This window comes from Lithobates pipiens, unplaced genomic scaffold (assembly GCF_037356315.1).
Source record: "Lithobates pipiens isolate NorthernLeopardFrog02 unplaced genomic scaffold, aLitPip1_a1.2 Scaffold_44, whole genome shotgun sequence".
Taxonomy (NCBI): domain Eukaryota; kingdom Metazoa; phylum Chordata; class Amphibia; order Anura; family Ranidae; genus Lithobates; species Lithobates pipiens.
This window is the reverse complement of record NW_027507870.1, coordinates 4,186,734-4,205,672: the sequence shown is the minus strand read 5'-3', so window position 1 is coordinate 4,205,672 and position 18,939 is coordinate 4,186,734. Positions and strand designations below refer to the sequence as shown.

Genomic DNA, 18,939 nt, shown 5'->3' with positions numbered 1-18,939 from the left:
GAGCGCCACACGAATTTGGCGCGAACGGCCCATAATGTTCGGAATTCGCCGAACGGGCGAACAGCCGATGTTCGAGTCAAACGTATGTTCGACTCGAACACGAAGCTCATCCCTAGTGTCAACCTCCCTTTATCCTTTGGGTGGTCAGCCTCCCCTTGTCCTCTGGGTAAACTTCTCTGCATCCCCTGGTGGTCAATACCCCTCTGTCCTCTAAGTGGCCCACCTCCCTTGGTCCTTTGAGTGATCAACCCCCCTCCACCATCTGGGTGGTGAACTTCCCTCCATCCCCTGAGTGGTCCTGTCATGGTTATGCAATAAGAGTTTTTCTGTCAGCTTACTTGTCTCCATGTGTTCATCTCTAGGGACCAGCCGACTCTCACCTGATTGCTTTTATAATTCCTCCTCTAGCATGGCTTCCCCCTTTTCCTCCTATCAGAGAACTCTATATTAACCTGTGCACTGCAGGCCAACCCTGCTGATCAACCTTTGTGTGTTTGGCTTCCTGTTTCCTGCCTGCCGTGTGCTCTAGGTTTGTTTCTGTTACCGACCTTGGCGTGTTCTCTACTATTCTTGTCTGTTCATGACCCTGATCTTTTGGCGTGTGCCCGTCTATCACTGTGGCCCTGAACCTTTGGCGTGAACTCTGTTGTCCTTGTCTGCTTGTGGCCCTGACCTTGGCTTATTCCCTTACTATCCCTATCCTCCTGTTGCCTACTGTGGGCGTGAGCTGGGGAACCCTGGGGGTGGCGACCTGGAGCCAGTTGCAGCCCAGTCCATCCTCACCACTAGAGGCTCTGGGGAACACCTGCTGGCCCTTAGACTCCGCACCCTAGGCAATCTTACGCTCGAACCCACGGTGGGATCCGTCTTGGTGTTCCAGTGGCCCTGCCTTACTTACCACCTTGACTCCCATTCGCAGCAGTCAGCCATTGGGTCCACTACCCTTTCGGTGCACTCCTGATCTCTACGGTGTGCATCTGTCACCTAGCCTCAAGGTGACCTGACGGTCTACTTCCTTCAGTTCTCCCTCCAGATTCAGATTCAGAATACTTTAATAATCCCAAGGGAAATTGTTAATCAGAGGTTACCTCTAGGACAGAGGTCTACGTCCTAGAGGTGGTCAACCTCTCTTTGTACTCTTCGTAAACCTCTCTCCATTCTCTGGGTGGTCATCCTCCCTCTGTTCTCTGGGTGGTCAATCTCTCTCTATCCTCTGGGTGGTCAACCTTCCACTGTCTTTTGAAAAATCCTCCCTCCATCTTCTGGGTGGTCGACCTCCACCTGTCCTCTAGGTGGTCAACCTCCCTCCGCCCCGGGGGGAGCACAACCCCTCTCTGTCCCCTGGGTGATCCACCTCTTTCGCTTCTCTGGGTGATCAACCTCTCTCCGTTCTCTGGGTGTTCAACCACCCTCCTTCAGAAGTGCAACCCCAGTGGCTCCTCTCAGCTCAGAGAAAGTGCATCGCAGAATGCATTGTGCATGGGCAAAGTTTGAATGAGACAGAAGCTAGGGGAGGCCACTGGGGGCGCACTTCTAACAATCACCCATCCTGCCATTTAACCAGGATGCAGGAGGAGTTCTCCAACTAGGGCAGAATTTCTGAACCAAGGTTCCTCCTTACTAGGGGTTCCTTGAGATGAGAACAGTGGCTGAATTGTCCCTTGCCTACACTGACCACCAATGTAAGGACCCGGAGTCACCACGGTTTTCAATCGCTGAAGTTCACTTTCTTATATAGGGCAAGGGAAGAGAGACAGGATTATCCTTCTCATTATTTTTATTTAAACTCTTTACAACCTACTGATCACACAAATGTACATTTCTATAATGTTACATTATTGTGAAATTCTAATAACAGTTCCTCCAGCACATTATCAGGCTATAAATACAGAGGAGGAAAAAAAGTCCTGCCAGCAGCATCCTTGGAGCGTATATGTACTTATACCGCTCCTTCACCGCTCCTTCACCGCTTCTGCCCATTGAAATGAATGCAGGAGGGATAAACGGGTGAATACCGCCGCTAAAACGACGGTAAAGCTGAGCTAAAAATAGCGCCATTTTACCGCCAGCGCCCGCACCTCCCCAGTGTGAGAGGGGACCTAATAAAATAATACAATTTCATAAATAAAGTTACCGCCATGTTTGGTGTCCCTCAGCGAGATGCCACTGAATCTCAGTTCGGCGTAGGTGACGGCGTCGGTCATGTTGGTCCCATTTATGAGAACGGTGAGAACTGATTTACGATTTAATGTACCAGAAGAGGAAGGAACTCATATCTGTTATGATCAGGGGAATCACGCTCTGCTGGTTTTTATCTATTAACAATAGACTTTTCGAAATACCGCCCAGCAGAACCGGCACACACACCAGCGGAAAGTTATTTTTTTTAAACTGTAATGATTTATTTTTAGAATTTAAAGCTGAACTCCAGGCAGATGTAAAAGACAGAAAGCAATGCAGCTCTGTATTCATTACTATTCATTGGTGGTGGCATTCGTTTTATTTCACAGCACTTTCCAAAGGGTGTGAGTTTAATTTCATCACTGAGACTCTGCTGACACCTCTGCGTGAACTTTTTCAGTTTTTTTTGATTGGACACATTATATGGACTTTATCCGTTGGACTTAATGTATTAATAACTTGCTATCACTAATTAATCAATTAATTTTTATCACGACTTCCAACTAAAATTCTCACTGTTATTTTGGTACTTGATTTTGTGCTTTAATCTGTATTTATATATTGAGACATTTATGGGTGTAGGTGTTTTTTGGCTATTCAAGATATGATTTTTTTCCTCAATTATAATTGGCCTCATTGCACAATACAGCCATCGTATTTATTTATGGTATATATATATATATATATATATATATATATATATATTATTTTTTTTAGGGCAGTTTCTTATATTTTGTGAATTTCTGAGTGGCGTTGTATAACGGCTTGAGCTGCAGCTTAGTGGGTGGGTTTTAGTAAAAGTCCAGTTTTCTTTTTTACCATATGCTAACATCCCTGTTAGCGAACATACGATGTGTAAAACACTAAACAAGAATGGATTTCATGGGAGGATACCACAGAGGAAGCCACTGCTGTCCAAAAAAAAACATTGCTATGCGTTTACAGTTTGCAGAAGAGCACCTGGATGTTCCACAGCAGTACTGGCAAAATATTCTGTGGACAGATGAAACCAAAGTTGAGTTGTTTGGAAGAAACACACAACACTATGTGTGGAGAAAAAGAGGCACAGCACACCAACATCAAAACCTCATCCCAACTGTGAAGTATGGTGGTGGGGGCATCATGGTTTGGGGCTGCTTTGCTGCATCAGGGCCTGGACGGATTGCTATCATCGAAGGAAAAATGAATTCCCAAGTTTATCAAGACATTTTGCAGGAGAGGTTAAGACCATCTGTCCACCAGCTGAAGCTCAACAGAAGATGGGGGTTGCAACAGGACAATGACCCAAAGCATAGACGTAAATCAACAACAGAATGGCTTAAACAGAAGAAAGTACGTTTTCTGGAGTGGCCCAGTCCTGACCTCAACCCGATTGAGATGCTGTGGCATGACCTCAAGAAAGCGATTCACACCAGACATCCCAAGAATATTGCTGAACTGAAACAGTTCTGTAAAGAGGAATGGTCAAGAATTACTCCTGACCGTTGTGCAGGTCTGATCTGCAACTACAGAAAAAGGTTTGGTTGAAGTTATTGCTGCCAAAGGAGGTTCAACCAGTTATTAAAGCCAAAGGTTGACATACTTTTTCCACCTGCACTGTGAATGTTTACATCAAGGGTGCCCAACCTTTTGAAGAGCGAGGGCCACTTAAGTGACTTAGTAACCAGTCGTGGGCCACAATGAGCAGATGACAGTTCTGCGTATGAAAAGCGGACACAGACACTGCCCACTCTACTCTATAGGCCCTCTCATCTGATCAAATGGAAGGGGACGGATCCACTTTCTGTTTTTTTTTGTTTTGTTTTTTAGCAGATCAGATTGGAAGGTGGCAGATGTAAATCGACACAAGTCTGTTTACATCTGCCGCTCCATAGAAGGTGAATGGAGGGTCTGATTGGGTCAGACAGATCATGTTAAAAGGGGCCTAAGGCTACTTTTACACTGATGGTCTGTGGTCTACCCGCACCTGTGGCTTTCCTGCAGGTTAGCTGTACTTTGCCATAGAATTCTATCATATCCTGCAGGTGTGGTGTGCACTTTCTGAAAGTTCACCAAACCCACAGGCAAAACCAGAAGTCTATGGCTCAGTGCAGGTAAGCCGCAGGTACACTGCACTACACCTGCGGATCAGTTTAAAAGCAGCCCAGTAACCACTGCAGAAAAAATATATCCATATATACACCCAAGGCAGAGTGCATTTGCTATCACTCCACCTATGACAGGAGCCGGTGCTATACAGCAAGCATTGGCTTATATGGCTCTGCTCCACAGCTGCTTGCTTCCTCTACCGCCGGCTTCATTAACAACACTGATACTCTGGCATGGCGGGTAGACAACCTGCAATCTGGGCTTGCCAACCTGCCATCCCAGAGCAGGAGGTTGTGGGTCACATCAGAGGGCCCCTCGGGCCACATGTGGCCCCCGGGCCACTGGTTGGGCACCCCTGGTTTACATGGCGCGTTCAATAAAAACATGTGAACATTTAATTCTTTGTGTGTTATTAGTTTAAGCAGACTGTGATTGTCTATTGTTGTAACTTAGATGAAGATCAGATCCCATTTTATGACCAATTTGTGCAGAAATCCATATCATTCCAAAAGGGTTCACATACTTTTTTTTTGCAACTGTATATGCCTTTTTTTAAATCGCACAAATTCTTATCCAGAATTGATTTGGCTTTGTGTTCTGCAGAGCTTATCCCAAGTCTTGTTGAAGTCAATATAGAACTGCGAGGAATTTTGGATCATTCCCCTCTGTTAGTTACCTTAAAATCAGGCTACTGGAAGTCCAATATTTCTTGGCAGTTTAACCCCTCTCGGTTAGATCTATTTCCCAAAGAAGATCTTGTCCCTGCTTTCATTGAGGGCTTTCTGTCACGTAATGTGGGTTCCGCTTCCCTACTGGTGGTATGGGATGCTCTTAAAGCCTTTCTCCTGGGCCAGTTAATTAAAAAAATGAGTGCCATTAAAACTGCTTCCCGTAGGGAACTGGAACGTGCGAAGGCCATGGACCTCTGCGGCAGAAGCCAGCTACATCCAGGACCTTACCTTGGATAACCAACTTGAGTGGTTATCTTCTCAAAGAAGGCGGAATGAGCTGCTGGAGGTTAGAACCAGGTATAAATAGTTTTTTTCAGAGGAAGGTGATCTGGGCTGTGGGGGAAGCGACTAGGAGGTTGCTAGCCAAGATAGTATGATCCCAATCTAATCCCATCCATGTTTCCGTTCTGAAGAATGGAGAGGGAGAAATTAATAATCAGACAAGCTCTATTGTGTCTATTTTTCAGTCTTACTATCAGGATCTATATACCTCTAGGCAGGGCTGGACTTACCATTGGGCTTGACTGGGCTCAAGCCCATGGGCCCCGCCCAATAGGGGGCCCCGTCAAGATACATTGCTGAGTGTACTCTACTCCGCTCCGCTCACAGTCATGCCCAGTCCCGCCGTATGATGGACATAACACAGGGACTGGGCATGACTGTGAGCCAAGCTGAGTACACTCGGCTACTCTCAGCTGTGCTCAGGACTGCGAGAGGACCCGAGAGCCACCGAGAGCCGCCAAGAGGACCCGAGAGCCGCTAAGAGCCACCGAGAGGACACGAGAGCCATTTTTAAACTTCAAGACTGCAATAACAAGGCTGCAAATGACACTGGGGCAAGGCTGCAAATGACACTGACAAGGCTGCAATGACACTGGACAAGGCTGCAGATGGATGGGCAAGGCTGCAGATGGACACTGATAAGGCTGCATTGATGGGCATTTAAATGTTTTTTCCTTAAACTTCCCTCCTAAAAGTTTTTTTCCTTAAAATTCCTTCCTAAACTTGGGGTGCGTGTTATACACCAGCGTGTGTTATATGCCAATAATTAGGGTAATGAATAGAAGGTAGGGCCCAAAAGTGACTCAAGCCCAGGGGCCCCCACCAACCTAAGTCCTGCCCTGCCTCTAGGGTTGACTACACTTCAGCTGAGCTGTCTGCTTACCTGGCTACTATTAATCTTACAGTTTTGCTAACACCGGACAGGGAAATTCTTAACGCACCGCTTACAAGAACAATACACTCAACACCACCAGTGCAAATATTTGCAGCTGCTGTTCTAAACCAATAAAGTTGAAGTGATGCTCTAAGTGACCCACGTGAGTGTTAGCTCCATGTGTGTGACCAGCGCTTGCAAATCTATTATGTGCAAGATAGAATGCTATAGTGGCAATGTACAAAAACCATAATTGCAAAGAATAAAAATTGATATCGGTAAGAATTGTATGGTGCAAATATGCCATGCTCAAACCAAAATTTCAATATGAGGTTGTGAAAAATAATATAAAAATGCTTAGTCCCCAAATAATAATATTAGTGATCAATATGACAAGTCCTTTCAGGTGTTTTAAATTGCCTTGTGCTTTCTTCAGCTATGGTATCCACTATAGTGCCACCACTTCACCACGTGTGTGAGAGAGATTCCCACTCACCAGATGGAGTTGACCCTCTTTTTTTATAACAAAAGGAGTCAGAAGCGCTTAGTGGTCATCCAGAGACCAGGGGTATCCTACAAACCACTCTCCAGTGTCCTGTACAGTGGCGTCAGGAGGGGGGAGCCATGGGGGGCTGGAGCAAAAAAGCCCAGGTCTCGGGCATTTATAATTGTATTATTAGCCCCGAGCCCCAGCCAGTGGGGATCCTGGACCCGGCAGCACCTATGATGGATGTCGCACTGGTCCAATGCTGGGACCACGGGACGTGTGACGTCCATCATAGACGCCGCCAGGTCCAAGAGGCGGGAATGACACTGCACCTGCGGCTGCGCCGAGCACCATGGGGTCCCCACTCGGCGCTCGCTCTGTGTTAATTGGCGGGCTGCAGGCGGCTCTCCTACCCTGGCTATGGCTGACTGGTGCATACACCCTGCTGTCTCTGAGTGGTCGTGAATGGGATGGGCGCGCCACACATTACAGGTAAGGCTGAGCTGCAGCCTGCAGGAGAGTCAAGAGGTCAAATTAAGTCTGAAGTGGAAAAGTCAGGTAGGTCAGTGTATGTGTCAGGTTGCCCACCTCTTAGAAAACCAAACTGGTAACTTCAGGGTTCCCAATTAGACTCACCCCAGCTCCTCTTCAGGTAGGTCAGTGTAGGTGTCAGGGGGGGTTAGTATAGGGGTCTGGTAGGTTAATGCAGTGGTCTGGTAGGTTAGTGTAGGGGGCAGGTAGGTCAGTGCCTGTGTCAGGTAGGTCTGTTTAGTGGTCAGCATTGATGGGCACTGGTGAGCCAGCCAGCAATCAGCAAGTGATGCTACCCCCTGCCTGGGCCAAGCCCCCCCCCCCAATACCGGGCTTGAACTTCGGCTGAAACCCCTGGTCTTTTTCCCACCTAGCAATGCCCCTGGTCCTGTGGTGGTATCGCCAATGACTCCAATGTCCGACTTATTTGTGGATGAGAAAGAAAGAGAAGGACGGGCTTCCCATAGTGTAAAATGCTTCAGATTTATTTAAAATATATCCATTGCCAATGTGCATACATGAAAGTTTAAAAACATGGGCTTCCCATTAGTACAAAATTAAGCCAGGGGCTGTTAGACTCCAGCGTGCGTTCCACCTTCTTGGAAACCTATGCATTGTGCGTTCCAACTTTACGCGTTTTGCCACTATGTAGGACTGAGCCCTGGCCTATTAGCCTAGGAAACATGTGGTTCCTATTGAACTCAATGGGATTTGGGTGCAGCAAATTTAATAATGTACCTTGAACCCCACTCCAACTGGAATCAGGTATGTTCAGCTCATCCCTAGCTAAAATAAGTGAGGAGAAATCTTCCAAAGGAAGCCTAGGATAGCAGTGAAAACCTGCTGGGGGTTCTCTTCTCACCTACTCTATACAAAATTAAAAAAAAAAAACCTGTCGGAAGCGGGATCTGAACCCATGACCTCTGCTGGGTCCAGCAGTAGCTCTTCTTCCTGAGCCATCTGAGATGGTAGTCAGTATTTTGTTGTATTCCTTCCATAATAAACATCCTATTTACACCTTGTCTATGCACTTCCTGTTTGCCAGATTATTGTACTCTCTCCAGGTGATATCTTGCTCCTTTGTGTACCTGAAACTGTCCTTATCTCCACTATCACACGTTACCAACATTTCGCTTGTTCCTCGTCTATGCTTCTGTTTGATCCCTTCTTGTGACCCCTTACCGACCATTCTGCTTGTTTACGGACTATACTTCTGCTTGATCCCTACCTGCTATATCTGCCACTGGACCTCACCTCCTGGTGGGGTGATCCGGAGAACAGTGACCCGGTACAAACACGCAGCAAAACTCATCATCACCTTTAGGAGCTTTGCCGAATACCGGTTGGTGCTTAGACCTCAGACCTCGGGTGAGCTTGTGTCTTCCGCCAGGGTGACCTGCTGCTGTACTTATCCTGCTGGTCGATGGGTACTTTTCTACTGCTATAGCTACTGGTTTATGAGCCAGCCCCCTGGCGGTGACAAACGTTTGGATTGACATACACTTTAAAGTATGTAAAACAGGTGAAACGCGTCAACAGAGAAGGCCCCCTGTTTCTCAGAACGAATGTACATGAAGATTTACTGGACAAATGGCTATGCTTTTTTCTTTTCTTTTTTATATAACTAGACCCTTAAGAATATTACTGCATGTGTGTTTTTAGGTCCATTACAAATATAGATGTGTTTTAACAAAGTTGTTACATGTTTTTGTGTTACTCTCTCTGTACCTCTTTTCTTGTGAGATGCTGGGAGAGTTCTAATTAAGAGAAACAACTGCATTCCTGAGGACCATGGGCCCGTGTAGAGCGCTAAGCGTGGTTGACCCTACCGTATTATTTATGGTTCTCTGAATAAGTTGAGTCCCTGTCCTATTAGGGGTGTCTCTAGGACCCCGAAATCTTTTTGTGTAGGCACTCTGGGTAACTGTTGGGAAGGAATTTACAAATATACGTTTACATTGGATCACAAATTCATTTGGACACCAAATTGTATCCAAGTCAAGTCAAAAGTTCCCCGTCCTCTACTGATTCTTATAAGGACACCGGCTATTATCCTTGTACATAATATTAAAATGATCTGCACAGAGTAAGTGTATAGTAAGGAATCCCTCTGACAAAATGTTACCATTAATGTTTGGCATACGGAGCAAAAAATAGGCTTTACCATCATGCTAACATTTAGTTCTCACAGATATGGAGGTTGTGAGCATCCAATCTATTAAAATGTATGTAACCCTAACATTACCAACTTGGGGACCACATTGCTCTGTCCCCCACAGTCACCATACTGATTCATTTTATTTAATGAAGTTGTGGCCATAGTAAATGCCTGGTGATTCTGCCTTCCTCCAGGTGAATGATGAGCTTCTTATTGGCTCCTGACCACACTATGCATGGAACCAAATCCATGTTAAAATAGAATTGCATCCAAGCTTCTGTCAATAGGATGTACTGAACACGGATGTGCAGAATTCTTGTGGAGACCCTGCCCTTACATGCTTGTGGAGACCCTGTCCTTACATGCTTGTGGAGACCCTGCCCTCACATGCTTGTGGAGACCCTGCCCTCACATGCTTGTGGAGACCCTGTCCTTACATGCTTGTGGAGACCCTGTCCTTACATGCTTGTGGAGACCCTGCCCTCACATGGTTGTGGAGACCCTGCCCTCACATGCTTGTAGAGACCCTGTCCTTACATGCTTGTGGAGACCCTGCCCTCACATGCTTGTGGAGACCCTGTCCTTACATGCTTGTAGAGACCCAACCCTGGCATGTGTGTAGAGACCATGCCCTGGCATGTTTGTAAAGGCCCCTGACCCCTGCACTCTGTCTTTACATAATCCTGACTCCTGTGCTCTGCATACTCCTGACCCCTGTACTCTGTACATTACATACTTCTGACCCCCTGTACTCTGTACATTATATACTTCTGACCCCTACACGCTGTACATTACATTCTACTGACCCCTGTAATCTGTACATTACACACTCCTGACCCCTGCACTCTGTACATTACACACTCCTGAACCCTGTACATTACACACTCTGGACTCCTGTACTGTGTACATTACACATTCTGGACCCCTGCACTATGCATTAATTACTTCTGACCCCTGTACATTACACACTCCTGAACCCTGTACATTACACACTCCTGAACCCTGTACATTACACACTCTGGACCACTGTACTCTGTACGTTACACACCCCGGACCCCTGCATCCTGTACATTACATACTGACCTCTGCATCCTGTACATTACATACTCCTGGCCCCTGTACTCATACCCCTGACCTCTAATCTGTACTGTACATACTCCTGACCTCTGCATTCTGTACATTACCTACTCCTGGCCCCTGTACACAGTACATTATATACTCCTGACCCCTGTACAATATATACTCCTGACCTCTGGATTCTGTACATTATATACTCCTGACCTCTGCATTCTGTACATTACATACTCCTGGCCCTGTACTCTGTACATTATGTACTCCTGACCCCTGTACTCTGTACATTATATACTCCTGACCCCTGTACTCTGTACATTATATACTCCTGACCTGTGGATTCTGTACATTATATACTCTTGACCTCTGCATTCTGTACATTACATACTCCTGGCCCCTTTACTCTGTACATGATCTACTCCTGACGCCTGCATCTTGCATTACTTATTCCTGACCCCTGTCCTCTGTACTTTAAATATTCCTGACCCCTGTACTCTGTACATTACACACTCCGGACCCCTAAACTCTGCATTACTTACTTCTGACCCCTGTACATTACATACTCCTGACATCTGCATTCTGTACATTACATACCCCTGACCACTATATTCTGTACATTACATATCCCTGACCTCTGTAATCTATACTGTACATATTCCTGACCTCTGCATTCTGTGCAATAAATACTTATGGCCCCTGTACTCAGTACATGATATACTCCTGGCCCCTGTACTCTGTACATTATATACTCCTCCTGACCTCTGCATTCTGTACATGACATACTCCTGGCCGCTGTACTCTGTACATTTATATACTCCTGACCCCTGAATTTTGCCCCTGTACTCTGTACTTAAAAGTAAAAAATATATACACCGATGTTTTTTTCTGGAAGTTCTAATAGCTACAGTAATATATAAGGTATATTTTACCTAGATATCTTTGTATAATATTAGGCTGTAGACGTGTGTATAGATAGATATGTGTATTGTGTTTGTTTGTTTTTTTCATGAATTTTATTTTATTTTTTATTTACTGTTTTCTTGAAGATATGGCCCCTATCAGAGATCCCTATTACCATCCGATGCCCATCATTTCATCCAATCATTCGTAGAGGATATTATGTGCTGATAAGAAGAAGCATCCACAGTCCGAACTTACCAGAATCTGCCCCATGTGGGGTAATTACTGGAGCTCGTTACACGTGGGTCAGTCTCGGGGTCCCATCTACACTGATTGGAGGGTCGGGCCGGTAGTAATAGAACCACGGCCACCGAATGTACCAATAAACTGGAATCCATTGCCGGCCATCTCTCAGAGGCATTGCCACACAGTGGTTTTAACATTTTACCTAAAGTTTATGAACTCTTTAATAAACATATAATACAAAAAAAGGAAATGTGCGGGCAAAGAAAATAGCAACAGAACCTGGAGATAATATTCTGGTACGTTCGGTGGAAGCTTTAGCGCTAAAGCTGATCATTTTAGAACATTGAAATGTGTCCCATATAATGATTATATCTTTTGAGCCTCTCCACATTGATCACTGCTGGTCTGGGGGTTGGAGTTGGGTTGGGAGTTGGGTTGGGAGTTGGGTTGGGGGTTGGAGTTGGGTTGGGAGTTGGGTTGGGAGTTGGAGTTGGGTTGGGAGTTGGGTTGGGAGTTGGGTTGGGAGTTGGGTTGGGAGTTGGGTTGGGGGTTGGGTTGGGGGTTGGGTTGGGGGTTGGAGTTGGGTTGGGAGTTGGGTTGGGAGTTGGGAGTTGGGTTGGGAGTTGGGAGTTGGAGTTGGGTTGGGAGTTGGAGTTGGGTTGGGAGTTGGGTTGGGAGTTGGGTTGGGAGTTGGGTTGGGAGTTGGGTTGGGAGTTGGGTTGGGAGTTGGGTTGGGAGTTGGGTTGGGGGTTGGGTTGGGGGTTGGAGTTGGGTTGGGGGTTGGAGTTGGGTTGGGAGTTGGGTTGGGGGTTGGAGTTAGGTTGAGGGTTGGGTTGGGGGTTGGGTTGGGGGTTGGAGGAGGCTGTATTGTCCTTCTGCCGGATGATCAACCTGGGATTCAGACTGCTGCTCCTACGAAGGGTGTCCAGTAGGGGAGTACAGAGGATTTTGGAGGACCTCATCCAAATCCTAAAAAGAAAGATTGACAGTGTCACCTGGTATATTTCTTTGTCATTAGTGTCAGAGGAATAAAATACCCCCCGTGGTTGGTGTCAGTGGGATCAAATAAGTCCCATCATTGGTGTCAGTGGGATCTAATGAACATCATATTTGATGTCATTGGGATAAAATAGGTCCTGTTGTTGGTGTCTTTTCAGAACAAGGATGACCATTCGTTTTCAATTGTTATGTACCTGTTATGCCTTGTACACACGGTCGGACATTCCGACCACAAAACCCGTCTGATTTTTTTGTGGACGGACTTTTGGCCAAAACTTGTGTTGCGTACACACGGTCGGACAAAGTTGTTGGAAAAATCAGATCGTTCGGGAACGAGTTGACGTTTCGTTGCGTACGACGGGACTACGTAGAGGCCAGTAGCCAATAGCTTTTGTCTCGTAATTTACCCTGAGCATGCGTGGCACTTTGTCCGTCGGGATTCTCTACAAACGATTGGAAAAAGTTCAGATCGGATTTTGTTTTTGTTTTTTTTAGATCCAGCTCTCAAACTTTTTCCGTCTGAATTTCCGACGGAAAAAGTCAGATAGAGCTCACATACGATCGGATTTTCCGACAACATAATCCGATCGGACCTTTTCCGTTCGGAACTTCCGACAACATAATCCGATCGGACATTTTCCGTTCGGAATTTCCGACAACATAATCCGATCAGACCTTTTCCGTTCGGAATTTCCGACCGTGTGTACAGGGCATTAGGGATACCAAATGCAGGTATCCAGTAGGGATGACCAGATCAGTGGGTTACACCTCAAGGAATCAGGAACTAGACCAAGTATGATGAGATAAAGTTTACACCCCTACACCTACAAACCATGAACATTAAAAGTGAAAAATAAATGTACAAGTGCAGCGAGCCCAGAATGTCAACCTAACTAACTGCCGCCATGTATAAAACAGAGGGAGCTCACATGAACAGGGCAGGATCGGGCCAGGACAGGAAACAAGGGGAGCGGAGCAGGATACTAGATAAGGAGACTTAGGATACTAGATACTGGGTACAAGGCACAGGATCAGGCAGGGACACAGCTCACAGGTATAACACTGAAGCACTGATTTTCACTGAAGGTGGGATTAAGTACCTTCCCAGCAGCCAGTATCAGATGGGGCCTAATTAGTAGGAGAAGCTGGCTGCTGGGAGACATCTGCTGGTTGCCATCAGAACTGCTCCCTTCAGCTCCGAGAACAACAGTGTCACCTGCAGGCAACCCTGGTCATCCTGATATTACCTGAAGCAACCTTGCTGCTCTGTGTCTGCTGTTGACCACAACTATACTGGGACTGTCTTTAGGGCAGGAGATAATTTCACCTGTAATCCTGGGTACTGAAAAATAAAGTTTTCCAATCACCTAGGACCCCTCTGACATTCTGAAAAGTGTGATATCTCCTGGATCCAGTATTACGGTCTGTGGAACATGGACACTATGGGGGGAAAATTCCAGGGCTGCTTTGCAGGATCTGGGATATTTAGACTCGGTTCCCACCTAAAACGGCCGCGGATCGTACAACAACGCTATCCGTCCTTGTTCTCCATTTCAGGGATGAATCAGGGCAGAATCTTGCCCTGAATACGGCTCTAAATGGAGGCAAAGACGCACAGTGCATGCAGTGCGCTCCGCAGTCACCCCAGAGACATGTGAACCGGCTCCTTAGAGAGCCGGTCATATTATCCTGCTATGCGAATTGGATGCGGGGAAATCCCATATCCAATTCACATAGGTGTGAACCCAACATAAGTAACTGTGTTTCAAGAGAACATGTCATTTTTAAGGGACATTTCTGATAGGGACTATCCTCATACATCAGTCATATATCAGAGGTACATCCTGTTTATCCCTGAAGAGATATGTTTTATTAACTGTTGTGAATCGCTCTTCATTCCACGGCTATGCGATCAGGAGTTGGATCTCACCTCTTGAGTAGCCGGTATCTCCTGGTAGATTTGGGAAGGTCTGCTGTATACATGTTCATTGATTCCCAGATCATTGTCACTGATGGATCCCATCTTCTTCTCAAGCTCCACCTGTTGCTGTTTGACAGCAATTATAACATACATATTAGAAAACTGATCCACCAGATCTGAGATTGGGCTGACTTTAAGGCGGCCATACACGGATCGCAATTTGTCTGGTTCAGCAGGGACCAGTTCTACTCATTGACTGCTGTACAACAAGCCTGTCTGATTTTTCTTGATTGATCACCACCACTGGCTATAACCAGCAGCACTGATCAGGGTATTCTGATGGTGGGGAGGTCCATTGTCAGAATGCAATGACTCAGCGAGAAGGGTTCCTCCATCCACATCAGGTGTGTGGAAGGGGGAATGGGGTCTATTTTTTTTGTTTCAACTTGCTGTTTGAATGAAAAGAAAATGAAGAATGTATGGCTTCCCTTATAATAACAAATATTCTCTCTCTGGTAAGAGAGACTACAGACACTGGGAAGACAGACTTCATGTGGGAGAAACTGCAAATAGGGGAAGGAGACTGGAGGAATTGGGGATTGGGGGAAGAAATTGGGGGAACTGAGATGAGAAACTGAAGGAGAGGGGGTGGGGCTGAAAGACTGCAGGAACTGGGAGGATGGCCTGCAGGAACATGAAGACGAAACTGCAAGAATCGAGGGAAGAAGAAACTAAAGATACTGGGATAAAGGGGGGAAAGAGTGTAGGAACTTGGAGGAAAAACTGCAGAAACTGAAGGGACAAATTATGGGTACCAGGAGTGGAGAATGTAGAAACTTGGAGGAGAGACTGCAGGAACTGGGTGGAAAAACTGTGAGAACTGGGTAGAGTTAATGTAAGAACTGGGGGGAGAGACTCTAGGAACTGGAAAAACAAACTGTGGAAACTGGGAAGAAAGACTTCAGGAACTAGGAGGGGAGACTTCAGGAACTAGGAGGAAAGACTTCAGGAACTAGGAGGGGAGACTACAGGCACTGGAAGAAGAGACTCCAGGGCAGTGGGGGCCAATGGTAATTATTTTTGGTGGGGCGGCAAACAGTAACACCCCCCCAGTTTTGGTTGGGTGGATCTGGTGCACTTACCTCTTCTATAGTGGGCAGTGCTTCTCCTGAGCTTCACTGGCGGCTTCCCTTGCTCGGCGGTGACGGCTTTCCCTACCCCTGCTCTCCATGGGAATTGTGGCATCTTACGTTTCCTCCCTCCTCCTCGGTGGACAATTGGAACTCTTCGCAGGCAATCGGAAAACAGGTCTCAGACCTGCTTCTGATTGGCCGGATTGAGGATCAGTATTTCCATAGCGAATATTCATTCGCTGTTGTAACACCTGGGTGGGATCAGGGCACAGTGCTCTGCACCATGAGCCCAACCTATTTTGAAGCCTATTAGAGCCTCTGGCTGTAATTCATGCACCCGGCGTCCTGAAAGGGGGGTGGTGCTTGGGAGCCGATAATGGAGGGGCCACCACTGCTCCGGGGACTGAAAGGAGATATTTCAGGAAGTACGAGTGCATAAAGGAACTGAGCTAAGATACTAAAGGATCTCGGGGAAGAGACTGCAGGAAGACTGTGAGAACTATGGGAAAAAGTCTATACACTGGGGAGGAGGGAGACTGCAGGAATCCTGAAGGATGACAGAGCAATTGCCTTTAAGTAGACTTTGACTGCTCTCACCACATCAAGAGAATGTAGTGATTTTTATTCCATAGAACAGGGTTCTGGAACAATTAAGGTAGAAAAATATCCTAGTTTAGATAAAAACCCGATACTACCTTTGGTAAAAACTACTTCATCCTTGTGAATAATAAAAATATGGCTCTTTACAAGAAAGAGCAGCCAATTCTGATACCCTTCTTGCAGCAGATATGATTACCAGAAAAAAAAAATTTTCCTTGTCAAAAAAAGGACCAAGGAAATATGTTGTATCGGGATAAAAAAGGCTGTTTTGTAATGCCGACAAAACTAAATTCAAGTCCCAAGGGTTCAGGGGTTACCTAACTAGAGATTAAGCCATGTTACCCCCTGAATAAGTTAAGAACCAAGACTGCGAAGGAAGTGGTCGTTGAAATAATACAGATAAGGCCGAGACCTGTCCTTAGAAAGCACTCAAGGCCAGCTTTTTTTCTCACCAGATGTGCAGAAAGTCAAGGACTCTACCTTTGACCTATTTCCTGGGGTGCACACCAGGAAAAATGTTTCCGGGACTTCACAATATATAATTATGTAGGCCGGCTCCCTTGCGTTAATCAAGGTAGAAAACTACTGACCCTGACAGCCTACGCTTCTTCAGAATGTGGGTCTCAATCGCCAAACCGATAAATTTAGCATTTGTAAAGTAGGATGGAACTCCAGCCCTTGCGAGACAAGGTCTGGCCGTGATGGTAGGGTCCATGGGTCCCCTATTGCCATCTTTATGATCTCTGCATACCAAGATTTCCTGGGCCCCGCTGGAGGTCACAAGAATCAACAACTTCCCTTCCTTCTTGATCCTGCGAGGAAGTCGTTTACACAGGCAAAATAGGTGTTTATGCATAAATCAGTGAGAACCGATTCCACGGGAATAGCAAGGCATCTGTTTCACATGCTAGCGGATCCCTTGTTCTTGACACAAAGCTGTCGATTTCTTTGTTGAATCTTGGATGCAAACAGATCTAGGTCTTGGATCCCCCATCTTTGACATATTGACAGGAAGATATCGGGGTGAAGGAACCATTCTCCCGGGAACAACTGCTGGCGACTCAAGTAGTCCGTCTACCAATTTTCTATTCCTATCATGAAGACTGCCGATAGGCAAAGTACATTGTTTTCTGCCCAAGATAGGGCAGAAAACATCTTTCTCTAGGCCGCACGACTCCTTGTGTCCCCGTGGTGATTAATATAGGCCATTGCTGTGATATTGACGGATTGAATCCTGGCAGGACAATACTGTAAACTGAACGTTCAGGCCTTCAGGACCAAGTGCTCTGCCTGAGTTTCTAAAATGTTAATGGGCAAGGCCATTTCTGATCTGGGCCACTTCTCTTGGACAGTTGCCTCTTTCAGGACTGTTCCCCAAACTAAACAAAAAAGGTTGGCATACTATTTCCCAGGTAACTGAAGGAAGGATATTCCCCTTTGCAGATTTTTGGATATTACCATAAACTGAGGTTCTGGTGCACCCAGCCTACAGCACCTGGTATTTCCAGGTGGTATTTCACCTGGGTACTAACCAGGCCTGACCCTGCTTAGCCTCCAAGATCAGACGAGATTGGGCGCTATCAGGGTGATGCGGCCGTAGGCTTTGGAGTCAGACAAATTGGGAATGTAAAGCTTGAACCCTTTTGTTTCAAGCCAATAGGATACTGTTTTGCAGCAGTCTTGATGAAACTGAGCATAAGGAACGGCCTTGAATTAATCATTTCCATCTTTCCACCAGTTTGCCACCATCTTTCCTAACAACCTCATGCAAAGTTGAATAGGAGAAATTCATCTTGCTTTGACCATCTAAATCAGTTCCTTTATGGCACTGATCTTTGTCTGGTTTACGAATACCCTTTTCTGAGTGTACGTATGATCAGACCCAAGTATTTTAGCCTTCTTCATGGTTTTAAATAAGATTTCTCCTAGGTTGAGAACCTGACCTAGATATTCCAGGTAGTCAAATGTGCTGACCATACTTTGGTCTAAGCGGGCTACTGACTGGTCTATCCAGAACAGATCGACTAGGTAAACCATAATCGTTATACCTTAGGCCCTCAATCTGGCTAGAAGAGGAGCCAGAACCTTTGTACTCAAGGTACAGTAGCTAGATCGGAAGCAGAGCTACACATTGAAAATGAAGATTTTACACTTAGAAAAGTAGATATGAGTGAAGAAATAGGCATATGGAGATATACATCTTTGATGTCGATTGACGCCAGAAGTTCTCCTCCTTGTAGGATGGAGATAACTGATTGGATAGACTTCATGAAAAAAAAGAGTGGTTATATTCAGGAGTTGAATTTAGATTTTTGAGATCCAGAATGTCCATTTGGATTTAACCAAACCCCAACCTCTGCTCTTACATGGGGGCCACCATGAACACTTTTTGGCAAAAGATAGCCCAATGCTTGAGAGAAATACTTATTTTTCTCTGGATCCTTATGAATGTTTGATCTGAGAAAAAGAGGAGATGGAAACTCTTGTAACTCCAGTTTCTCCCTGAGAACTGCAGACGAATTCTCCCTATTGAGCAAGCGGGGGCACTTTCTCATAAGGAGGCTTCAGTATCTTGTAGGCTTGCTCCCCATATACCTCTTTTGTCCCTGGGGTTAACCCTGAGGATTACCTTTTGAACCTGACGGCAGAAGCCGTCGTGACTGCCTGGAGGCTGATGCCCCTGGTACAGAAAAAGGAGCTTTGAAACGAAAATACATTTACTCCTTCACTTAAATGG

General features: G+C 45.9%; 2 protein-coding genes and 1 pseudogene across 4 annotated transcripts in view; all 3 read right to left on the bottom strand.

The window, feature by feature from the left end:
- Positions 1-2,264, bottom strand: part of LOC143956900 (uncharacterized) — a 53,315-nt gene extending 51,051 nt beyond the window's left edge. Inside the window, exon 1 of the mRNA XM_077467070.1 lies at positions 2,135-2,264. Within this exon, the coding sequence (XP_077323196.1) occupies positions 2,135-2,204 (70 nt within the window). The 5' untranslated portion in view covers positions 2,205-2,264. The remainder of the gene's footprint in view (positions 1-2,134) is intronic.
- Positions 2,265-11,737: 9,473 nt separating this feature from the next.
- Positions 11,738-18,939, bottom strand: part of LOC143956899 (uncharacterized) — a 107,478-nt gene continuing 100,276 nt past the window's right edge. For all 3 annotated transcript variants that reach the window (XM_077467067.1, XM_077467068.1, XM_077467069.1), the window contains 2 exons: positions 14,479-14,595; positions 11,738-12,518 (listed from right to left, as the gene is read on the bottom strand). In XM_077467067.1, the coding sequence (XP_077323193.1) occupies positions 12,462-12,518; positions 14,479-14,595 (174 nt within the window). In that variant the 3' untranslated portion in view covers positions 11,738-12,461. The remainder of the gene's footprint in view (positions 12,519-14,478; positions 14,596-18,939) is intronic.
- Positions 17,686-17,804, bottom strand: LOC143956912 (5S ribosomal RNA; annotated as a pseudogene).